This window comes from Aulonocara sp. 'chitande type north' Nkhata Bay, linkage group LG6, assembly GCF_057382095.1.
Source record: "Aulonocara sp. 'chitande type north' Nkhata Bay isolate Kocher_YH1m ecotype deep benthic linkage group LG6, A_spYH_male_GT1.1, whole genome shotgun sequence".
In the NCBI taxonomy this organism is placed as follows: domain Eukaryota; kingdom Metazoa; phylum Chordata; class Actinopteri; order Cichliformes; family Cichlidae; genus Aulonocara; species Aulonocara sp. 'chitande type north' Nkhata Bay.
In genome coordinates this window covers 41804975-41825692 of record NC_141349.1, presented here as the reverse complement: position 1 = coordinate 41825692, position 20718 = coordinate 41804975, and the positions used below count along the sequence as shown (strand labels likewise).

At 43.1% G+C, this 20718-nt stretch overlaps 1 protein-coding gene across 3 annotated transcripts in view; it reads right to left on the bottom strand.

Annotated features, from left to right (window-relative positions):
• The window catches only part of kcnq5b (potassium voltage-gated channel, KQT-like subfamily, member 5b), a 142980-nt gene that overhangs the window by 19499 nt on the left and 102763 nt on the right, over positions 1-20718 (bottom strand). For all 3 annotated transcript variants that reach the window (XM_086297054.1, XM_086297055.1, XM_086297057.1), the window contains exons 3-8: positions 17083-17209; positions 7354-7529; positions 6484-6609; positions 4835-4945; positions 4331-4426; positions 2544-2638 (exon numbers count right to left, since the gene is read on the bottom strand). In XM_086297054.1, coding sequence (XP_086153180.1) covers positions 2544-2638; positions 4331-4426; positions 4835-4945; positions 6484-6609; positions 7354-7529; positions 17083-17209 — 731 coding nt within the window. The remainder of the gene's footprint in view (positions 1-2543; positions 2639-4330; positions 4427-4834; positions 4946-6483; positions 6610-7353; positions 7530-17082; positions 17210-20718) is intronic.

Sequence of the window (20718 nt, the reverse complement as noted above, 5' to 3'; positions counted from 1 at the left end):
TGTGGATAATTTTAAACAGAGTATTTAAATGTAAGTGCATAAAACTCATAAATGCCAATACTAAAACATGAAGGGAGCCGAGCTTTTAAGGGCAGCTTTTCTGCTTTTATCATGTGCTGTTTGGGACGATACCAGTCATTTCCCACAGCACGTGCCATCACACTGTGATGACCTGTCATTTTGACTTTCATTTAAATAAAAACATTATTGTGCCAATTGAACCCATGTGGGTTCTAGAGATTTATGATCTTTTCTAAAATGTGTAGTAACAGTACGTGGGATTATAGCAGTCATGCAGCGTATGTTGAGGTCTTTTATTCTGAAAGGAACAGGAAGAAGCTCTTTTTAGATATACGTTACATAGAGCAAAGCAGGTTTTGGTACAGACTGGGCAGCTTCATGAATAAAGTGCTCGTCTTAGGTCAATTTAAAAAATAGAATTTGCTGGCTGGAGTAGACACGGTATGATTTATGAAATAATAAATCAGAGGCAGGGATGTTTCTGAAACTTTCTTAGTCATAAAAATTATTCAGGAACTGCATAGTTAAATCTTTTACCTCACAGGGTATGAAACACAAAACTTCAGGAGCTTCTTTTCCAGCACATGTTCAAATTCTGATCTAGTCCCAACAAACTAAACATGAAGTCCATGATGTTTGTGTGGGACAACATGGGTGATGAGATTAATGCTAAAATGTAGATTGAATTTTTTTTGACATTGAGACAATTTAAGAAAAGGAACACAGCTTGCAGTTTTTTTTAACTTAATTCCATTTTCCCAACTTTTATAAGCAGAAGTAGAAGCTAAAGTTTGTTTTTATGCTGTTATGCGACATGTCAGCTGCTGCCGTGCCTGGAAATTATCTTTGAGTTCCAGCATCCTTGAGTCAGCACATCTGTTGGTGAGGTGTGTTTACGTTTGTGAACTGGAGCCAATAAAAATTTGGCCTCAATATGTGGGGACACGAATAAAAATAATGTGTGGTCCCATTTAAAGTGTGACACCTTAAGACAGAAACCAGGTGAGGCGCAAACATGGAACCTGTGAATTGGCCTTCAAGCGGTTTCTGAATGCTGAGAAGCACCTGCAGCCATGCAACACTCCTACGACTCAGACAAAAACATGTCAACTTTGGTGACGCGGTCCAAACGGTTATAAAGAACACGTGAACACCAAGGATGATTCGGATTGGGCTTTTTAGAAACTTGTTCTGACACCGCTCACACAAAGTCAGGTAGGTGAAAGGAGAACTTTCATGTCATGACTTGTTTTGAGCAGACGCGCATCTCACATGGTGATATGAGCATTTAAAGTTTACCCAGAATGCACTTTTTGAAGTGAATTCTCTGGGGCGTCTGTTCCTCTACACTGCAGACATTAAAGTTGTGTTACTGAATACGATCTGAAACGCTAGGATGTATCACGAGATACTGAAGCTCAGAGATGTTTATAGAGCAGCGGTGTCAAACTCCAGGCCTCAAGGGTCGGTGTCCCTGGGTCAGCAGACCTGAATCAAATGATTACTTCATTACCAGGCCTCTGGAGAACTTTTTAGGAGGTAATTTATCCATGTAAATCAGCTGTGTTGGATCAAGGACACATCTAAAAACTGCAGGACACCGGCCCTCGAGGCCTGGAGTTCCCCACCCCTGTTGTTGTAGAGAAAAACAAATCTTACTTAAATAAAACCTTGATTGTGACACTCGTGGTGATTTGGTAGCAGTTTTTAAAAGAGATTAAATGTGATTTTCAGTCCTGAAGGTTTCATGTGGATATAATAAATACTGACACTTAAAAAGCCTTTAATTTAAAATCATCCCTTTTGTACTTTGAGGGCTGTAAAATTGGAAAAGATTCGCACTATGAAGGTAAAATTACGTATGGTTTTATTATAAATACCAACTTTCCTGTCATTGACAGTAATATGAAGAACCACTTGATGGAAGTTGACGGTTTGACGGCACTGGGGGAAATTTCTCAACTCTTTCCGCATCCCTCATCATTTTCTGTAAAAAAGCTGCACTACAGCTAAACCTTGACACACTGACAGACTGAAATAGGTGCGTCCCTCTAAATCACTCTGGGCCCTGGGCTTTTGAGAAGATGAGGGCTTTGAGTTCAAAAAGCCCGATTGGGTCATTGAAGCCACAATTGGAGTCATAAATAGACGTGCTATGAAAGGGTGACGGCTAAAATTGCTGCCTTGGTCCCTCAAAGCAGTGAACGTTCCTGGCCCGTTGAGCACTCAGCGCACAGACGGAGACATTTATAGAGAAGCAGATGAAGGAGTCAGCTTTTTTTTTTACATTAATGGAGCCTGGAAATTGTCTGTCATTTATAAATTAAAATTCTAAAATCACTTCTTCTATAAATTTTCAATAAAGAGAAAAAAAGCAGATACGTAAAACGACAGGACAGAGCAGGAAAAGTGAATAATCCAAAGAGGATCTAAATGAACTTTAAATTTGCAAAGTTGAAGTGCAGGAAAGGAATGTGGCACAGACACCAAATACAGACACCAGCTGCCATAGTTGTACCTACTTTGTAGGGCTGCAGGTATGCAACGCCTTCAAGTGAGGCTTCCAGGTAGCAATGGAAACCGAGTTCTCATCAGCCGCATAACTACGCCAAACACACTGCATGCAGAATACACAAAAAAAATAGGTGGAAGGGAAAAATTAAAAGACCCCCCTCCCAGAAAAAAAACGATAAACAGACAGAAAAAAGGTAAAAAAAAAACAAAACAAAAGAAAAACAAGGCCCCAGAGGGAGTCAGGAGAAGAGGAGAAAAGAAAAGAAAGTAAAAAAAAGAGCTGATTAGTGAAAACTAAAACACGGATGTGTCACACGTCTGGGGTCGGCCGGCGGTCAGGCATGGATACATGCCTGTGGATAGGCAGGAGGCTCTCATAGTGCCGCCACGTGGCGTCCAGGTAGGGCCTGGTGCTGTCGGTGGAGTGATAACGCCACGCAGCCTGGTACAACATGGGGATGCACAGGATGAAGAGGAGGAGGAGGAGATGGGAGCATATGATGGACAAAAGGAAAAGGAAGCATGTGGGGAAATATACGAGGAGGTCAATGTGAGGTCAGCACCAGTGAAAGTCAGGATGAAACTAAAGGTGAGTGAAGATCAGGTAGCAGGACGGAGGGGATCGTTGGTGTTTCTGTGCTTTATACCATAGACTGTATAAAAAAGACAGACATACAGTGGGAGGAGTTTTCTCTGTAACTCAGCTCTTGATTTAACATCGCCGTGGTTCCTCAGACCCCAAAAAATAAACAAAAACAAAACAACCATCCCCCCAAATAACCCTGCCAGGCTTTCGGATTGTTTCAGACAATAAGCTCAGTAGGAAGGAAATGTTTTTGACACATTTAAACAATTGCTTTAATCCAAACTGGATTTCATCTGAAAGCTGATGACGAGTCCCAGGTATTTAACCCAGGATTGTCACGTTGGAGTTCGTTCCGGACATGTTGGCCTTGTTTGCGAGTTGTTGTCCCACCCTATCATCATGTCGTTTGTTAAGGTCATATAGGACGAGGACTGAATGTTGTTAGATCGTCTGGAAAGGGACCTCAGGACCGAATCATAGGTGGCAGATAGTTGGAGTTGTCGGACACCACTTCAGTTCAGTGGACAGAGATGCTTTCAGCCACCTACAACACTGACTCCTCATCAGCTTTAAAAACTGAAGAAGCCTTTGGAACGTCAAGAGATCATCTAGATTAGATGAGCTGAACAGACATTTCAAAGCATAAATAAAGTCACACAGTTTTTTTCTCCTTGTCATGAATCTTCCTTGGGCAGTGGTGGTTAGCACAGCTGCCTCACAGCAAAAAGGTCCTGAGTTCAATTCCACCATCATGCTGGGGTCTGTCACACCTATTGGTGTGAATGTGAGTGCGGATGGTTGTCTATGTGTTAGCCGTGGAACATCCCTCGGTTCCACCTGTGCTCGTAACGCCTGCTTTCAAAACGGCAAGAAAGGAAGAAAAACAGGAATCTGCAATCCAAATGGTGATCTCATGGTAGCCATGACCATCTTTTATATACAGTCTATGGCTATACTAGTAGGAGGTGAAAGAGATGATTGAGCTTTGAGAAGATGAGGAGAGAACTGGGCTGCACAGGGTGACGATATCTGCTTTTCACTGGGTTTCGTCGAGTCCACGAAGGAAAAGGACAAAGTGGAGAATGACAGTCGCTTATAGATTTTAACAACACTACAGTGGATTGAATCGTCAACGTTAACGTCTTCATTGTCCAGCCCAAAGCAGAGATATGTGTCAGAGACAAAAGAATAACAGGGTGTCTGTTTTACCTGGATGAGGTAGGCCGCTGGGTTTCTTCTCTTCTCAAAGTGCTTCTGTCTGTGCTGCTCCTGGACCTTCAGGGCAAAGCCTGAACCCAGAATACCCTGAAATGATATAAACAGAAATAAATACACACACCACAAATACACCATGATGTGGTTTCGTGCACTGGTAGCAGTGACTTAAAGAGAGTATCCTAGTGCTCCTGTGCAGGCTTCCAGAAGTTAGCCAATAAGAAGAGAGCAGGAAAGCGCTAAAACAGCTTGTTTCAGAGAACTTTTATGTCCTCAAGTAGGTACATAATTCAATTTAATGACTGAATTACTGTGACTGGAAATTAACTGAATGTTCTATTACAACAATACAACAATAATTATTATTATAAACTGCAATAATAAGGTTGTAAATTTGCATTAAAAAAGAAGCAAATTTCATAAAAAAGGAAACTTTATGAGAGAAAAAAAATGAAAACCTGTTACAGAAAACTGATTCATAAAAAAAGAATAACTTACAGCTGGCAAGGCAAAGAAGGAGATGCCGAGGAGGGCGAACCCCGCGGACAGCATCCGCCCCGTCCACGTCTTTGGCGTCTTGTCTCCGTAGCCGATGGTTGTCAGGGTGATCTGTGAAAACAATGATTATTATCAGGGCCTGATGGATGCTCATATGCAGCCCCTGGCTGTTTAAACAGGGAACTTTTAAACAAATGTTATATTTAAAATTAAAACTTGTGCTGTATCAGAACTTGCAAGTGACCTGGTAACGCTGACGTTGTCTATGACTTATCTAAACATCTACAAGCTATTAGTACTTTTTTTATTTAACAGTAAGACGTCATTAGTTGGAAATTATAAAGTCATGTGGAATACCTATACCTATATCTACCTATATGAGACCTGTTTTTAAAGGCATCTTTTAAAGGTTGTAGGACAGAAACTGGTTTCATCTTTTTGTTTGTGCCTCAGGCAGCTTTTGCAGTTTTGGTGAAATGGTCCTTTAAGTGATATTAAAAGGGGTTATTTGGTTAGTAGACTTGAATGAAAATGCATCCTCTGCTTTACTTACACCAATCTATTAAGACTGCTTTTATTTCTGTCAGACTGCTCAGTGTTAAATGTCTTCTAGTACGCATCGCTCCATTGTATTTGCATCTTTTTCCCTTTTGCATACAGCCGGATTTTCTCCATACAGAGACATGATTTTAAATGATGCCTTCAAGCACTGCAATCACATCTGAATGATTAAACCTGCGCAGAGGCTTTAACGGGCGTCAGTCTGTGCGGCCTTGGTTCCAAGAACGCTGCTGAAAGCCGGCGGCTCAAATGTTTATTCTGCCTTATCTGAAAAAATAAAGTTTTCTAAGGCACCGAATGTGCACTCCTCTTGTCCTTTATGTGCAAAGACCTACCGAGCATCTGATGATGTTGTGCAGATATACACGGAGAGGGCGTTTTGACAATATGAAACCTCAGATTCAATGAAAATGGGACTCAAACATCTCGATGTCAGCAAGTGAAGTTTTAATAGAATTAAAAGAGTTAATTGCAGTAATGATTTAAGTTGATGGTACTTAGTGCATCAAAATATGACTGCTGGATAAAAGCATTCTCATGTATTCAACAAAAGCCTGAAAAGGAGCATTTAATGAAGTGTATTCACCATTTAATGACAGGGGCAGATGTATCTGGCCGTGGACTGAAACTGGCAGAAAAACCTTACTTGGCTTTATTACTGTGCCGGTTTTATCTGCCCATCTGTACAGATATCCATCCATCTACCTCTTTGATTTGGAAGCCTGAACATTTTTCATTCAGGCTCTGATTACCATTCATGACAAAGGCTATTTTACACCATTATGAATTTCTGAGCCGGATTAATAATGGTGTTTAACGGAGCCATGCAGGACTAATGTTTATGGACGGCTGTTGGTGCTCAGAGGCAGAGCTGAACAGGAGATAATAACAGCAAGGATTCTGCTTTTCTGCATCCAGAGCACGACACACTCATCTGAAAATACTCAGAGTAAAACCTGTACTCTGCTGATGTCCAAGAAAGTCTAACTCAGGAGGGTCAGGTGGCTGCAGAGATTGGCTGACAGCTGCTAAAAAAATCATTTCTATCAGGGCTTTTTACTAAAGTACAGAAATTCCTCCAAACTCACCGTGCCCCACCACAAGGCATCCGCATACGTAGCAAACTCATTGTTGAACTTATTCTCCACAAGGTAGACAAGGAACGAAGAGAAGATGAGGACCAAGAAGCCGATGTACCAGGCGGTTACCAGTTCCTGCAGAAGTCAAAGAGGTCATTCAGAGTTTAATGGTGGAAAAAGGAGCATTTATTTAATGCACATCGACCTAAAACCACTTTTCTCTGAACACTGAGGTCAGAAACAGAAATAAAATAATGACGTGATAGGTCACGACCCTTTACAGAACCTTCCTCTGATGCAGTCACTTATTGGTTCAGACATAAATATGATAAAACACTGCGACCAACTTCCTGATGTGCTGCTAAAACAGCTGCTGAACTGCCTGCTCTGAACTCTACTAGACCTCTGAATGTGCCCAGTGTTACCTGCAAATCAGGGACTGCAGCTAATCTGACTCATTGCTCTGCTCGAACAACGCTGTAGGAACACAGCTGTGCTGGTGTACACTTTATCAGGAACATTTAGGTAGGTGATGAATGCTCATGAAACCCTCTGTGACCTCAAAACAGCAAGGAAGAGCAATCAAACTATCATGCAAGATTAGTCTACTAGCTTAAAAATAAATAAATACTGCATTTAATCGCCTATTTAATCGCAATTTATGACAGTATGTTTGCACTGAAGCACCGCAGCAATTTCCTAATGTTGTAAACCTGCTCAACATTTGGCAATAAACCCCTTTCTGATTCTGATTCTGATAACATTTCATCTTTAACACCTTTAATTGTTTTAATCGTATAAACATAGCGTTACAGAAACATCTTGAGATTCCCTGAAGCTTGATCAGAAGCTTGATCTGCAGATGCCCTCCTCGCCTACCTTGCTGTGTGCGTAGACTACAGAGCCCAACAGCTTCCAGGTGCCTCCCCTTCGGTCCATTCGCACCATTCGTAGGATCTGCAGGAAACGCAGGCTTCGCAGGACTGACGTGGCAAAGATGTTGCCCTGGCTACCTGCTGACACCACCGCCACTGACGCTATCAGCACTATGATGTCTGGAATGAAAACACAAAACGACGGCTTACCAGCAGAAGAGGATACAATTCTTTATGAAGCTGCCTTTAAAATGATCTGCACTGATAAATATGTGTTTTCAAACAGAAATAATCTATACAAAGCTACACTATACAGACAAATCTGCTGGGTCACCAACACACTACACCTACAGGAGCTGCCTTGCTACAGGAACCAGGCCGTGAAGCTCCTGGCATGCCAGAGGAAGACGACCACAAAAAGATCAGAAAAACTTGAAATACAGTTTTTATTATGGTGGATTATGAAAACTGATTTTGATGCTAATGCTAGCTGAAGTTTGGACCTCTGCAGTTACTGAGTCAACAGAGCATTATTCATGTTTATGCACTTTACCTTCTCTGTGCTTGATTTTATACACCTGTGACTGAAACACTTGAATTCAAAGGCTCAGAGGTGTGCACCAACACTTGTGCACAGAGTCTATATTTAAAGAAAAAATTTTAACCGAGGGAAAGTTGGCAGAACCGGACTTCCACAGAGTGATAATAAAACATCAGCAGTGCTGAAAGTGGACACACAGAGACCACCTGGAAGTGTAGTTTTTGGTATTTATGGGTGGTGCCAGAGAACTTTATGATCCCAGAAAGGCTTCCCGACTGTGCATTATAACCCTGGAGGCCAGCTTGGCATAAGTTGACCTGCTGTCAGATCTATTTACTGGAGATATATATTACTGTAATACTAAAATTGATTAAATATTCAATATTACTAATATCTGAATGGACTCGAATATACACGCCACATGCCTCTAACGGCCTGTGGAGTGAATCTTACTTGCTTCGGGGTGCCTTGCTTCACTGCCTTCCTTCCATAAACGGTCAGCTACGTAAACATGAAACAAGAGCTCAGAAATTGAGTTTTTTAATCACTAATTTCAACACTCAGCTCGCTGTCGGGCTAGCGATTTTGCGAGCCCTGTATCTGATTGAGGAATCACTCATCTTTGGAAAAGAGAGTTTATTACAGAGAAATGGCTCTTTCCTAAATAAAAGCTATACTATACGCTTCTTCTGGGCTATATTCTCAGCAGCATATTGTAGCGGGTCAGGGCTGTTCGGGGTTCTGTTTGTACAGTTATGTTTTGTTTATGTTGCCATAGTGACGGGTGACGCCCTCTCGCTGCGACGGTGTGTCCTTCCGGGGTCAGAGGGCGCCCTGTGTGTTGTTGTTGTTGTTGCTATGCCGTTGCCGCGCTGAGCAGTTAGCTAGCGGCAGTGTTCTTCTGCAGATGTCAATAAACGGCTGTGCTCCCTGGCTAGCTCACGGGAAGCAAGACCAAACGATACCTCCGTCTCCTCGTTGTCTGAGCTCGCCACATTGGTGTCAGAAGTGGGATGATGGTGGCACCCCATGTTCTGACCCGAGTGACTTTCCCCCCGCCGGTCGTGACCGGCCGGTGCGCCAAAAGAAGGCACCTGGACATTTGCAAAGTGAAAGCAAAACACAAGCGCAAATTCAAACGCGATTTCAATATGTCACATATTGACAGTGGCTCACCGATGCCAATGACATAATTACCCAGCTACATTTCCGAAAGAATGCAAAAGCATTGACATATATTTTTCCTTTCTACAATAGCCCTTCCTACAATAGCCCGCTAGCCCCGGGACGTCGGGCTAGCGATTTTGCAAGCCCTGTGTTACAGGCATGGCCCTTTAAGGATGAAGCCTGATGGGAAATGTATTCGGGATGTGTGTAGCGGGACTGCCTGGTGTGTGTGTGAAGAGAGAGAGCGGAGAAGGGGAAAAAGTAACGGTTAGCTACGGAAGAGACGAAAAGAAAATAAATAAAAGGAATATAATAACTCCGTGGACAGCCAGAGTTGTGTCGGCGATGCTCGCTGTGAGTAAACTGTTTCAGCCCACTGTACGCGGTGTTCGTGCCTTAGAGAAGAAATAAAGTTCGGTGAAGCAGTTTCCTACGCCTCCTTCGATCTTTTTGCTAGCGGAGTTGACCTGTATAGTAAGCTGTTGCTGGCTACGAGTCAGTTACGGAACCTTCAAGTAACTGCCAGAGGTTTCCTTACTACAGTTCGGGGCCGCGGATCTGGCGCGGTAACACCTGTATCTGATTGAGGAATCACTCATCTTTGGAAAAGAGAGTTTATTACAGAGAAATGGCTCTTTCCAAAATAAAAGCTATACTATACGCTTCTTCTGGGCTATATTCTCAGCAGCATATTGTAGCGGGTCAGGGCTGTTCGGGGTTCTGTTTGTACAGTTATGTTTTGTTTATGTTGCCATAGTGACGGGTGACGCCCTCTCGCTGCGACGGTGTGTCCTTCCGGGGTCAGAGGGCGCCCTGTGTGTTGTTGTTGTTGTTGCTATGCCGTTGCCGCGCTGAGCAGTTAGCTAGCGGCAGTGTTCTTCTGCAGATGTCAATAAACGGCTGTGCTCCCTGGCTAGCTCACGGGAAGCAAGACCAAACGATACCTCCGTCTCCTCGTTGTCTGAGCTCGCCACATTGGTGTCAGAAGTGGGATGATGGTGGCACCCCATGTTCTGACCCGAGTGACTTTCCCCCCGCCGGTCGTGACCGGCCGGTGCGCCAAAAGAAGGCACCTGGACATTTGCAAAGTGAAAGCAAAACACAAGCGCAAATTCAAACGCGATTTCAATATGTCACATATTGACAGTGGCTCACCGATGCCAATGACATAATTACCCAGCTACATTTCCGAAAGAATGCAAAAGCATTGACATATATTTTTCCTTTCTACAATAGCCCTTCCTACAATAGCCCGCTAGCCCCGGGACGTCGGGCTAGCGATTTTGCAAGCCCTGTGTTACAGGCATGGCCCTTTAAGGATGAAGCCTGATGGGAAATGTATTCGGGATGTGTGTAGCGGGACTGCCTGGTGTGTGTGTGAAGAGAGAGAGCGGAGAAGGGGAAAAAGTAACGGTTAGCTACAGAAGAGACAAAAAGAAAATAAATAAAAGGAATATAATAACTCCGTGGACAGCCAGAGTTGTGTCGGCGATGCTCGCTGTGAGTAAACTGTTTCAGCCCACTGTACGCGGTGTTCGTGCCTTAGAGAAGAAATAAAGTTCGGTGAAGCAGTTTCCTACGCCTCCTTCGATCTTTTTGCTAGCGGAGTTGACCTGTATAGTAAGCTGTTGCTGGCTACGAGTCAGTTACGGAACCTTCAAGTAACTGCCAGAGGTTTCCTTACTACAGTTCGGGGCCGCGGATCTGGCGCGGTAACACCTGTATCTGATTGAGGAATCACTCATCTTTGGAAAAGAGAGTTTATTACAGAGAAATGGCTCTTTCCAAAATAAAAGCTATACTATACGCTTCTTATGGGCTATATTCTCAGCAGCATATTGTAGCGGGTCAGGGCTGTTCAGGGTTCTGTTTGTACAGTTATGTTTTGTTTATGTTGCCATAGTGACGGGTGACGCCCTCTCGCTGCGACGGTGTGTCCTTCCGGGGTCAGAGGGCGCCCTGTGTGTTGTTGTTGCTGTGCGGTTGCCGCGCTGAGCAGTTAGCTAGCGGCAGTGTTCTTCTGCAGATGTCAATAAACGGCTGTGCTCCCTGGCTAGCTCACGGGAAGCAAGACCAAACGATACCTCCGTCTCTTCGTTGTCTGAGCTCGCCACATTGGTGTCAGAAGTGGGATGATGGTGGCACCCCATGTTCTGACCCGAGTGACTTTCCCCCCGCCGGTCGTGACCGGCCGATGCGCCAAAAGAAGGCACCTGGACATTTGCAGGACTTTGTGTGGGGTAATGGGGTCGTCGGGGACGACTGACCCCTTAGGTGGGGGCTATGTAGCTGGTCAGGGCTATTCGGGGTTCTGTTTGTACAGTTATGTTTTATTTATGTTGCCATAGTGACGGGTGACGCCCTCTCGCTGCGACGGTGTGTCCTTCCGGGGTCAGAGGGCGCCCTGTGTGTTGTTGTTGTTGTTGCTATGCCGTTGCCGCGCTGAGCAGTTAGCTAGTGGCAGTGTTCTTCTGCAGCATGCATGCTTGTTGTTTTTGTCTGCTTCCACTTGTCTTTGCACTAGGATGATGTCTGCGTAAATGTGCAGTCATATTCGTTGTATTCCCACTAGTGCTGTCAGCGTTAATCTCGTTGAAATGACGTTAACGCCACAACACGGCAAATCTCCGTTAACGAGCTACCCCTGCGTGGGGCTAGACGGCCAACACGTTAACGAGCTAACTGCGCTAACACACTAGTTCCCACCCATGTAATTGAGCATTGCGTGGCACATCCAACATACTGTTTTACTTTAGTCCATGACGCGCTTACCTTCAGGGTCATACCTCACATGAAAACCAAAATAATTCCAAACGCCAGATCTGAATGAGGTTGGGGGAGGTTCAATTTGCCATGTTGCAAGGAGAGCTTAACTTCTGTCTCGCTAGCTTGCCCTGCGCTCTTCTTTCTGACGATGCTGTCTGTGTTGAGCGCTCAGTGGATCTGCGCTCGACAGTGCAGCCTAGGCGGAGTAGTCAAACGCAGATTCACTGAGCGCTCAACACAGACAGCATCGTCAGAAGGAAAGTTGATAAAATAAATTACAAATGTTGTATTGTTCGATACATATGCGTACCGAACCGAAAGCACTGTATCGAACGGTTCAATATCGATAAGAGTATCGTTGCACCCCTAGCGATTATGTGTAGTGATTTATGTGTACGTTCTGTGTGCACTCAAAAAATAAGAAAACTGGCTCTCAGAAAAAACACGACTATTTCCCTCATCTCATTGACAGCTCCAAAAGAAAGAAAAGACTGCTCACTCCTGCTAGCAGAAAAGAAAACAGAAGCAAGTATATCTTGTTGTTATTGATCTTAACGTGAAACCATCCTATCAAAATTCATTCTCGTCTGAACGCCAGTTAGACGGTTCGACGTCTATCATGCAGCAGCAATAACAGTAAGTCAGCGTTGTCATCTCTCGCTGCTCACTGCAGTAAATCAGCCCAACAAAGGCTCCATATTACTGGAGATGACATAATCTGCCACAGGCATCAACAGCACAATAGCAGCCTATGGCCTCTTCCTATACAGAGTATATGCTGATTTAAGTTGCCTGGCTACTGCATCGATCTGCTGTTTACACAAACACAGCAGAGGGAGAGGTAATTGGCTAAAACAGTGCTCTGCTGTATATCTGAAAGCAGAGCTCACACTTCTGCTTTGTTTCCTTTTAATTTCCCATAAGAGCATAAAAACTGTGACAGATGTAAACACGGGCACAGAGAGGCAGACGCACACAGATCTGACTCTGTGCAGAGGAAGTTCACACAAAGCACAGCGAGCACATGAATAACACCAAACCCACAAAGAGCACAGACAAATAAGACCTCGTCCAACTCAAAAAAAACCCCCAAATCTCCCCGTCTCTTCCATCTCGGCGATGCTCCGCGTTAAACTCTACACCCGGGCCGTGCTATTTTACTTCACTGTGTACGAGAGGATTTCCCTTCTGTCCTTCAGTTGAACCCATTTTTTTAAAAGAGAGAATGTTTGTTGAGGTGAAGCTGATGGTCGTATAAATAAACAGATCAGTTGACCCACAGTGGGGAGAGGAAGAGAAAGGGGAAAGGTCATGAGCAGCAGCGGCATTACAAATACATTAAAGGGGCACCAGCAGAGCTCGCCGACTTTGAAGGTGCTCAGAGGAAAGTAAAAAAAAAAAAAAAACCCCACAAAGAATCCAAAGATTTAAATCAGTCCAGCTGACTCTACACAGGCATTCAGCCCTACAGACAGCACATCTCACGATAGCTCCCCAACAGTGAAGTCAAAAATGTAGGAACATTTTCACTCATCACACATCCATTCATCAATCCGCTTGTCCAGATCTGGGTTTCTGAGGAGCTGCCCAAACCGCCCGCCCAAAACACACTTGTACATGGACTAAATGGCCTGTAACATCAGGCCAGATACACTGTACTACTGAAGCACTTCCCTACAGGTTAAACCAAAGGATGCAGGTGAATGAAGTCCACGAAACACATGTAGACTGGTTGGACAAACTCCTATCCTCACTTATCCTTAAATATCATTCCAGGTCCAGTGTTCCACAACCAGGATAGAAATTGCGTATTTCAGTCTGAGTTTTTCACAAACCAACTTCTTCCCAGTTTAGAACTTAAAGACGGCAAAGAGCTCAGCTTCTCAATGAAACTACACAGACCGGTGGGCGGCCTCCCATTTTTAAACACCTCCACTGCAAAGCTGCACTTTCTGCAGATTTTTAAAGGGCAAGCAAGACCAGCAACAGCAAGTGCACATATGCAGAACATATTCAGTTTCCAGAACAGATCCGAATGCAAACCTGCAGAGTTGATGGTTGATATGATCAAATTGTGATGAATGATCACAATTTGAAGGTCTTCATTTGAAACACAGTGTTCTGAGCTTCAGGCAAAACTTCACACGAAAGAATGTGAGCGTGAAACCAGACAAACACAAGAAAGCTGCATATTATGACAGTCCATCCTCAGGCGCATCATTCAGATGCATCTCCATAAGGGCCGAGCCATGTGCATCACAGCCACCATGGAGTCATTTACTCAGGCTGTCAGCGGACATGCTTCCTTTAACCCCCGGGGAGTCTTTGGTCTTTTAAATGACTCACAGGGACAAATCACCTGTTCACACCAGTTAAAGCGATGCTAGTTTTCATTCCCGCTTCATTTGCGAGTTAATGTTGGTCGCTCTGAAGTCACAGACTAACACATCTTTAGATCACGCTGGTTAAAACGTCATATCAACATGAAGATTCTGCACGCGGTGCTTATTCTGAGCACAGAAACTTCCTTTGGCGTTCGGCTGTTTTGGCATCAACATGCCGCCGTACGGCTCCAGTGAAGCTGCTTGATCGCGAGTAATTAGGGAGCCCTGCTGCCACAAATAAACTGGTTAACAGAATTTCCACTGGGCACGATGCAGCAGCCAAAGTGAAAAGAAAAAAAGAACTGCTTAAAGGACTCCACAGAAGAAGAAGAAATGATTTAACTTCTGGGCCAAAAGTAACAGCAAAAGGAAGAACATTTTAAATGAGTTCAGCTGGAGGCTGTATTATTTTTAGATATTCAGACCAGGATATCTTATTATTCTAGCATTATTAAAGCATTTTAATGTAAGACAGATCAGTCAGATCCCGTGCATCCATTAAAGTAAATGTTGCTCGAGTTTAAAAAGTACTATCAGCAAAAGTATAAAAACTAAAAGCACTTATGTTTACAAGATTAATATTTTTATTACACTTACAGAGCAGCTTAAAATGGAAATACTCAAGTATAAATACCTAAACTGACTCCTGAATGATTTTCAGGAGTCAGACAGGTTTACTTTCCCCAGGTTGTGCAAATGTTAGCATGACAGTACCATCACCCTAGTGTTCTTCTCTAAATGTGTGTTGAACTCTGTAAATGTTTTAACTATCTGCGCAAATATCAGTGGTTAATACAGCATACAGATTTTTCCTGTCTGTATAAAAGCTAATCTGTCCTGTAGCTTTTACAGAGTTTTCTAAATCCAGGATTAAAGAAAAGGGAAAATACATTTGTGTTTTTCAAGGTTGGATACAAATAAATCATTCGTAAGATTCACCGCTGTCTGGATGAGCTCACTTTCTACACCTTTAGGCACTTTCAAACTATCACACAAATATGCACAGTTTGTTTAGAATCACTGAAGTAAAAACAAGCCCTCCTGTTTCCATCTACAACCACTTATGTTTGACATGGCTCTAGAAGAACATCAGCACATAACCGAGCTGACATCACTGATAGGACACCGAGTCAGAAACGGAGATAATTGGATGGAGGCTGGTTGCAAAGTGGCTTGCAGGTGTGCAGCACCTGTGTGAAGGCTAAAGTAGCATATACAGTGCAACCTACCTGAGATTTGGTAGCTGTAGGCTGACTTCATGGCCTACCTGAACCAACACTATGATCAATTAAAGGTCACTGACCCTACATATCATACTCAAGGAGATGTTGCATAAAACGGCACTCAAAGCTACTCACATTTTTCTCTTTCCACTAAAGACATGATCCACTTTAAGTCTTGCCATTCTCAAGGCTTTCAGCATCTCTGAAGTCAAATTAATTCATGATAATCCTAACAATAATCCTGGCGATACAGCAATGCCCAGACTGAGGAAAGACTGAGCTACACAACCAGTTTCACTTCATTTAACCTGCCAGGGGCTAAACTTGGCATAAACCAGGAGTTTGCTCATTTAGAAATCTTCATATAGAGAAATAACTGCAGTCATGGCAGAAAAAAATCAACAACAACAACAAAAAAGTTTTGCCAGTAGCACAAATTCTGTGTTTCATAAATCCTTGAACAGCATTAATCTATGAATCTGGTTTTCCTGCAGTTCTCTGTAGCAGGCTGGATATCTGCTTCATTCCTGCCTTATCAGAGCTCCACACTAAAACCATCCTCAAAGACCAGCTGCTTCAAAGATCCAGGAGTAATCTGGTAACAATCTGTGCATTTTCCAGCTTGTCCTGTGACATTTTATACCATGCTACAAGTAAAAAGTGATAATTAGTCACTGACATTAGGTGAGAAATTCACATTATTTTATACATTTATCCCACAAGTATTTTACTGCCATGACAGTTACGTCAGCTTCTGCTACCCAGCGTTCAGTCTCCAAACCGGCCACAGTGGGAGCTGGTTCAATGGAGGACTAAACCAGAGCTGGTTCTGCACTGGTTTAGTGGGAAGAGCTACCAATATTTCCGATTCAGTCACACTGACACAAAGAAATCACCCACTATCACTCTGAAATCTTAAAATCCAAACGTTTTTCTGCAAATGATGGAGAATAATTGCCGTCATGCTCTGGAGTTAAAGTCGATGTCTGTGCACAGAAACTAAAATTAGTATAATAAAAGTTGTAATACGACCAAAACTACACACAGACGCAGACAGAGTCATTTTATACTGCAGCACAGTCACAGGGTTTCTCTCTGTAGGGATGTGCGTTATGATTCAGCTCCATTTATCCTTCAAATCCTTTCTTTTACTTTTTCACTTTATTATTTTTCCACGCTCGCCATCACACGCCGTCGTCTTCTCCATTTCTCCTTATCTCTTACTTATATTTCACTCTTCTTTTGCTCGCTCCCCCGTCAGTGCTGAACAGTGACGACCGGAGCTTGCGACGCACTCGCTGACCTCGGAGCCCTGCTCTCCCTCCCTGCGAGCGCCCTACTGTACTTTGAAAGAAGCAGCAGAGCGATCCTTGTCTAAACAGTGGAAAGAATAAAAGGCAGTTAATGCAACCTCATTACGTAAATGCTCTCTGCGCTTATGAGGCCTGACCACAGCTGAAAATGACACCAGCAGACTTTGGTCAATAGCGTGCCATGGGCTGCATTCACAGAGAGGACGCAGAGCGGTCCGCTAGAGGGCAACTGTAGGGTGAAACAATGAGAAGGGAATGGCTTTGTAGCTGGAAAACAAAACCTTTAAGCAGCGAATTAATCACCCAAAAAAAAAAGAAAGGCGTGGCCCAAAGACTCACCGATGACACAAAAGGGCTTCCTGGCAAAGCGCAGCCGACCCTGCCATCCTCTGTAGCGACAGCAGCATCCCGCTGACCAGATACGGATGATGAATTCCAACCCGAACACCACAATCATCACAAACTCCTGTTGGAAGCATAGAAACAACAGTTGTTTTGGAAGCGTGTTGATGACGGCAACAGAGAGCATTAATCTGGTTTTCCAGGGATTAAATCAAACACAGTTAAGCCAGTGGATATATTAGACAGGAAGTAAACAGTTATGCACCAAATACACTGGCAAAGAGAGAAGCAGATGTAAGGACCAGAACAAATGTGCCTGACAGTCCGGGTCATGGTTGGACTGAGGAGAGACAAACTTACAGGTTGTTGGTGGAGCGCGGCTGATGTGTATAAAAGAAAGACACAGCATAGTTTTGGCTCAGTATTTTAACATCAGACTCTGGGAACTGAGCAACTGGTCTCCACAGAGACTCAAAAGTCAAGCCAGTGTAAAAATGCCACAAAGTGCAGTTCCTGTAATGTCCACTTGAGGCTGTCTCCTGACGTGAGTCGATCAACGTAGACTTCGATGTTAAAAAGTCCAATTTTACAGCAGAAGTAAACAGGTTTACAGCCTGGTATACAAACAGAGCTTTGATCTCTACAGCTGATTTCTCCCTTCATAACAACTGAATTATTTTTTTTAACAGTGTTTCAATGTCAGATTCTGATATTGTTTCAATGTCAACAGTATTAGAAAATATAACGTCGAATCAATGTCAGGTTTCAACATTGATTCAATATCAAAACCTGACGTTGTTTCAATATTTAAAAAGGGTGCAAGAGTGACGTTAGGTCAACGTTAGGGTCAACGTTGATTCAATGACATCACCTGATATTGACAATGTTTCCTTGCTATCTGGCTTGACGTTAGGCACTGTTGGGGGTGTGGTAGGTCGTATCTTGGCTGTTACTCGTATGCTGGGCTTTACCTTTGCTAAATGAACCAGTGAACTGGACCTCTGGACTCTGCTGTTAGTGCTTTTTGGAGCTTTTTAATGCACTTACTTGACCTGTTGTGCTTTTAATGGTACGAAGCGACTGTCCGAGAAGTCTCCTTCACTTCAATTCAGTTCTAATATTATTTCATTACTTAGCACTGATGCTAGCCACAATGCTAGACCCTTTGGATGCGTTTCAGGAAGATCTGCCAAATCAAACCCACTGTGGTGACTTAACTTAGCACTAATTAGCAGATATGTGCTCGAGTAGACTGTACAGTGTATAGATGTAACCTGCTAACCAAGCCAGCTAGCATTAGCTCAGAGGTTAAGAAGCTTGAGTTCTGTCTACAGACGTTATAAAAGATACACGCTGCATTCTTTTTAATGGCCACCAGGAGGCAAAGACATCTGGTCCTGAAAAGTAAACAGGAAACAGTCCTTCACACAGAACTCTGTGAATGCTTTCCTGCTGATTTTATGAGCTCAGTCACTCATTTTAGAAATGATTAATTATCTGTTTTCTTCCGGTTATGGGTGGCAGGGAAAGCAGCCTAAGCAGTGAAGGTGCTCTCCCTCTCACCGGCCGCCTCCTGTGAGGTGTTCCTAAGCCAGTGGAGAGATGTAATCTCTTTAGCCACGGCATCTCCTCCAACCTAAACTATTTATTAAACTCTTTAAAATTTGGTTATTTAATCACTGGCCAGTTACTTGTCAATCATAAGTTGTTGTTTTAGTTGTTTTATTGACTTATTGTCTTCTATATTTTACTGCATCACGGTTGTGCATTTTATTGATTTTAGTGGTTTTACATTGTTAAGCACTTTGTGCTGTGTGGACTGTTGGAAATGTGCTATATAAATAAACTTGAACTTGACCTTGACCACAAGTTAATGACCAATGAGCATGCTCCAGCTCCAGGCGTGATCAGTTTGACAGTCGGATCCACCTCTCACTCATCACATCTGGTTTTAAAACTTGAGGCTTTATAACGAGACCTCACTAACCCCTGGATGATGTCATGATAGCCTGTCTATGTTTCAGATGCAAATACCAGCAGCACATTATGTTGGGCTGGTCTTATTATTTTGGCACATCAGTGTAAATTTACATTAGTCATTATTTGCTGCATTGATCACATGTCATTATACGTCATTAATGCAGTGTTTGTCTCATTTAAATGGATGCCGGGTTGACAAAAGTATTGTGTGTTAAAATGACTGAGACGGGTCATCTGTTAATGCACACGCACGGCTTTACCTTCCATTAGATGGAAACGCTGATGCAATTAGCGTAGTGCAATTTGTGAAATGGCAGCTCCAGCTGCAGGGGCAATCATGTGCAGTAAATGCTGCCCGTGCAAAAAAAGTGACCTCTTCTTCTGCAAAAGCTTTTTTTTTTAAAAAAAAAAAAAGAGAAAAGAAAAGAAAAACGCGAAGAGTCTGTTAAAAAGGCATTTCTGCTCCCGTGCCCACCGTTCCTCGCTTTCTTCTCAAGACATCTTTGAACTCAATTTGTTAGTACTTAAAGAAAGTGGAGTTCTCAGTTTGAGGGCAGGCACTTAAATCTGCCATTTATTCTGTTATCCCGAGGTCGACCCCGAGAGTTTTCCCGATGGCCGTATGGCTTATTCATAATGGCAAATTCTCCTTTCACCAATTCATACTTTGGTTTCTGTTCAGAACTTCTTTAAACAAGACATTCAAAGGAAAGGCAATGTTGTTAACTGCTCATCATATTCCTTATTTATCTCCCACTCCTCCGCACAGTTTGTCAGCGATCACAATTAGCACAAATTACACAAATTACTGGGTATTTTCTGCAGACTGCCTCATTTTTCCTCTTTCACTTCACATCTTGGTTAATTTACAGGATCACTGATATTTTGTAATTAATATATAATTTTACTCATGCAGCTAAGTGCATGAGTAAAATGGAAAATACCAGATTACATTCCATGTTCGGCCCCAGCCACACACATCCAGAGAGCCGACCACCGGTCAGTAAGAAAAAATATGTTTACCTGTTTCTGAATACGGCACTGAAATAAAAAAAAACATCTCCCTACAATTGTTTTGATTGCTAGCAGATTACTGTGGTCACTGATAGTTTGCAGTGGAAGATACCAACATGTTTGCAAACACTCAAAATAACTGCTAACCAGCAGGGAAACCTGAAAAAGTGAAATGCAAACCAGGAACAGACAACATTCATCTGCAAAGAAAAACTCAGCCAGCACTCGACTTTTTAAACATTCTCCGTTTCCAGTTTGTGACTCAATTTTTCAAGTTTCACTGCAGCTCAGCGTTTAGAGACAGGTCAGCATTTTGTATGAAAAGTATAGGTCAGCTGTGGGCGACCAAAGGAACCTGAAGTTTTTGGTGCAGCACCAACTTTGTGACCGATTTCACGCAACGGCAGCCAAAATCACTCCGGGTGGTTTCAGGGGTTTCTGAGCGGTCCGCAGGCCTGAGGTCTTACATCTGTGTCAGTTAATCAGACTGAAAGGAAGCGGTCAGGCGTACCTTTTGTAAACGTACGCTTACACTGCAATATCTTGAAAATGTGCTAAATGAGGTTACACTGGAACAATGATTATTATGCTCGGTTACTCTGGATGAAAATTTGGGGTCAGCGGGTGACGTGATAAAAT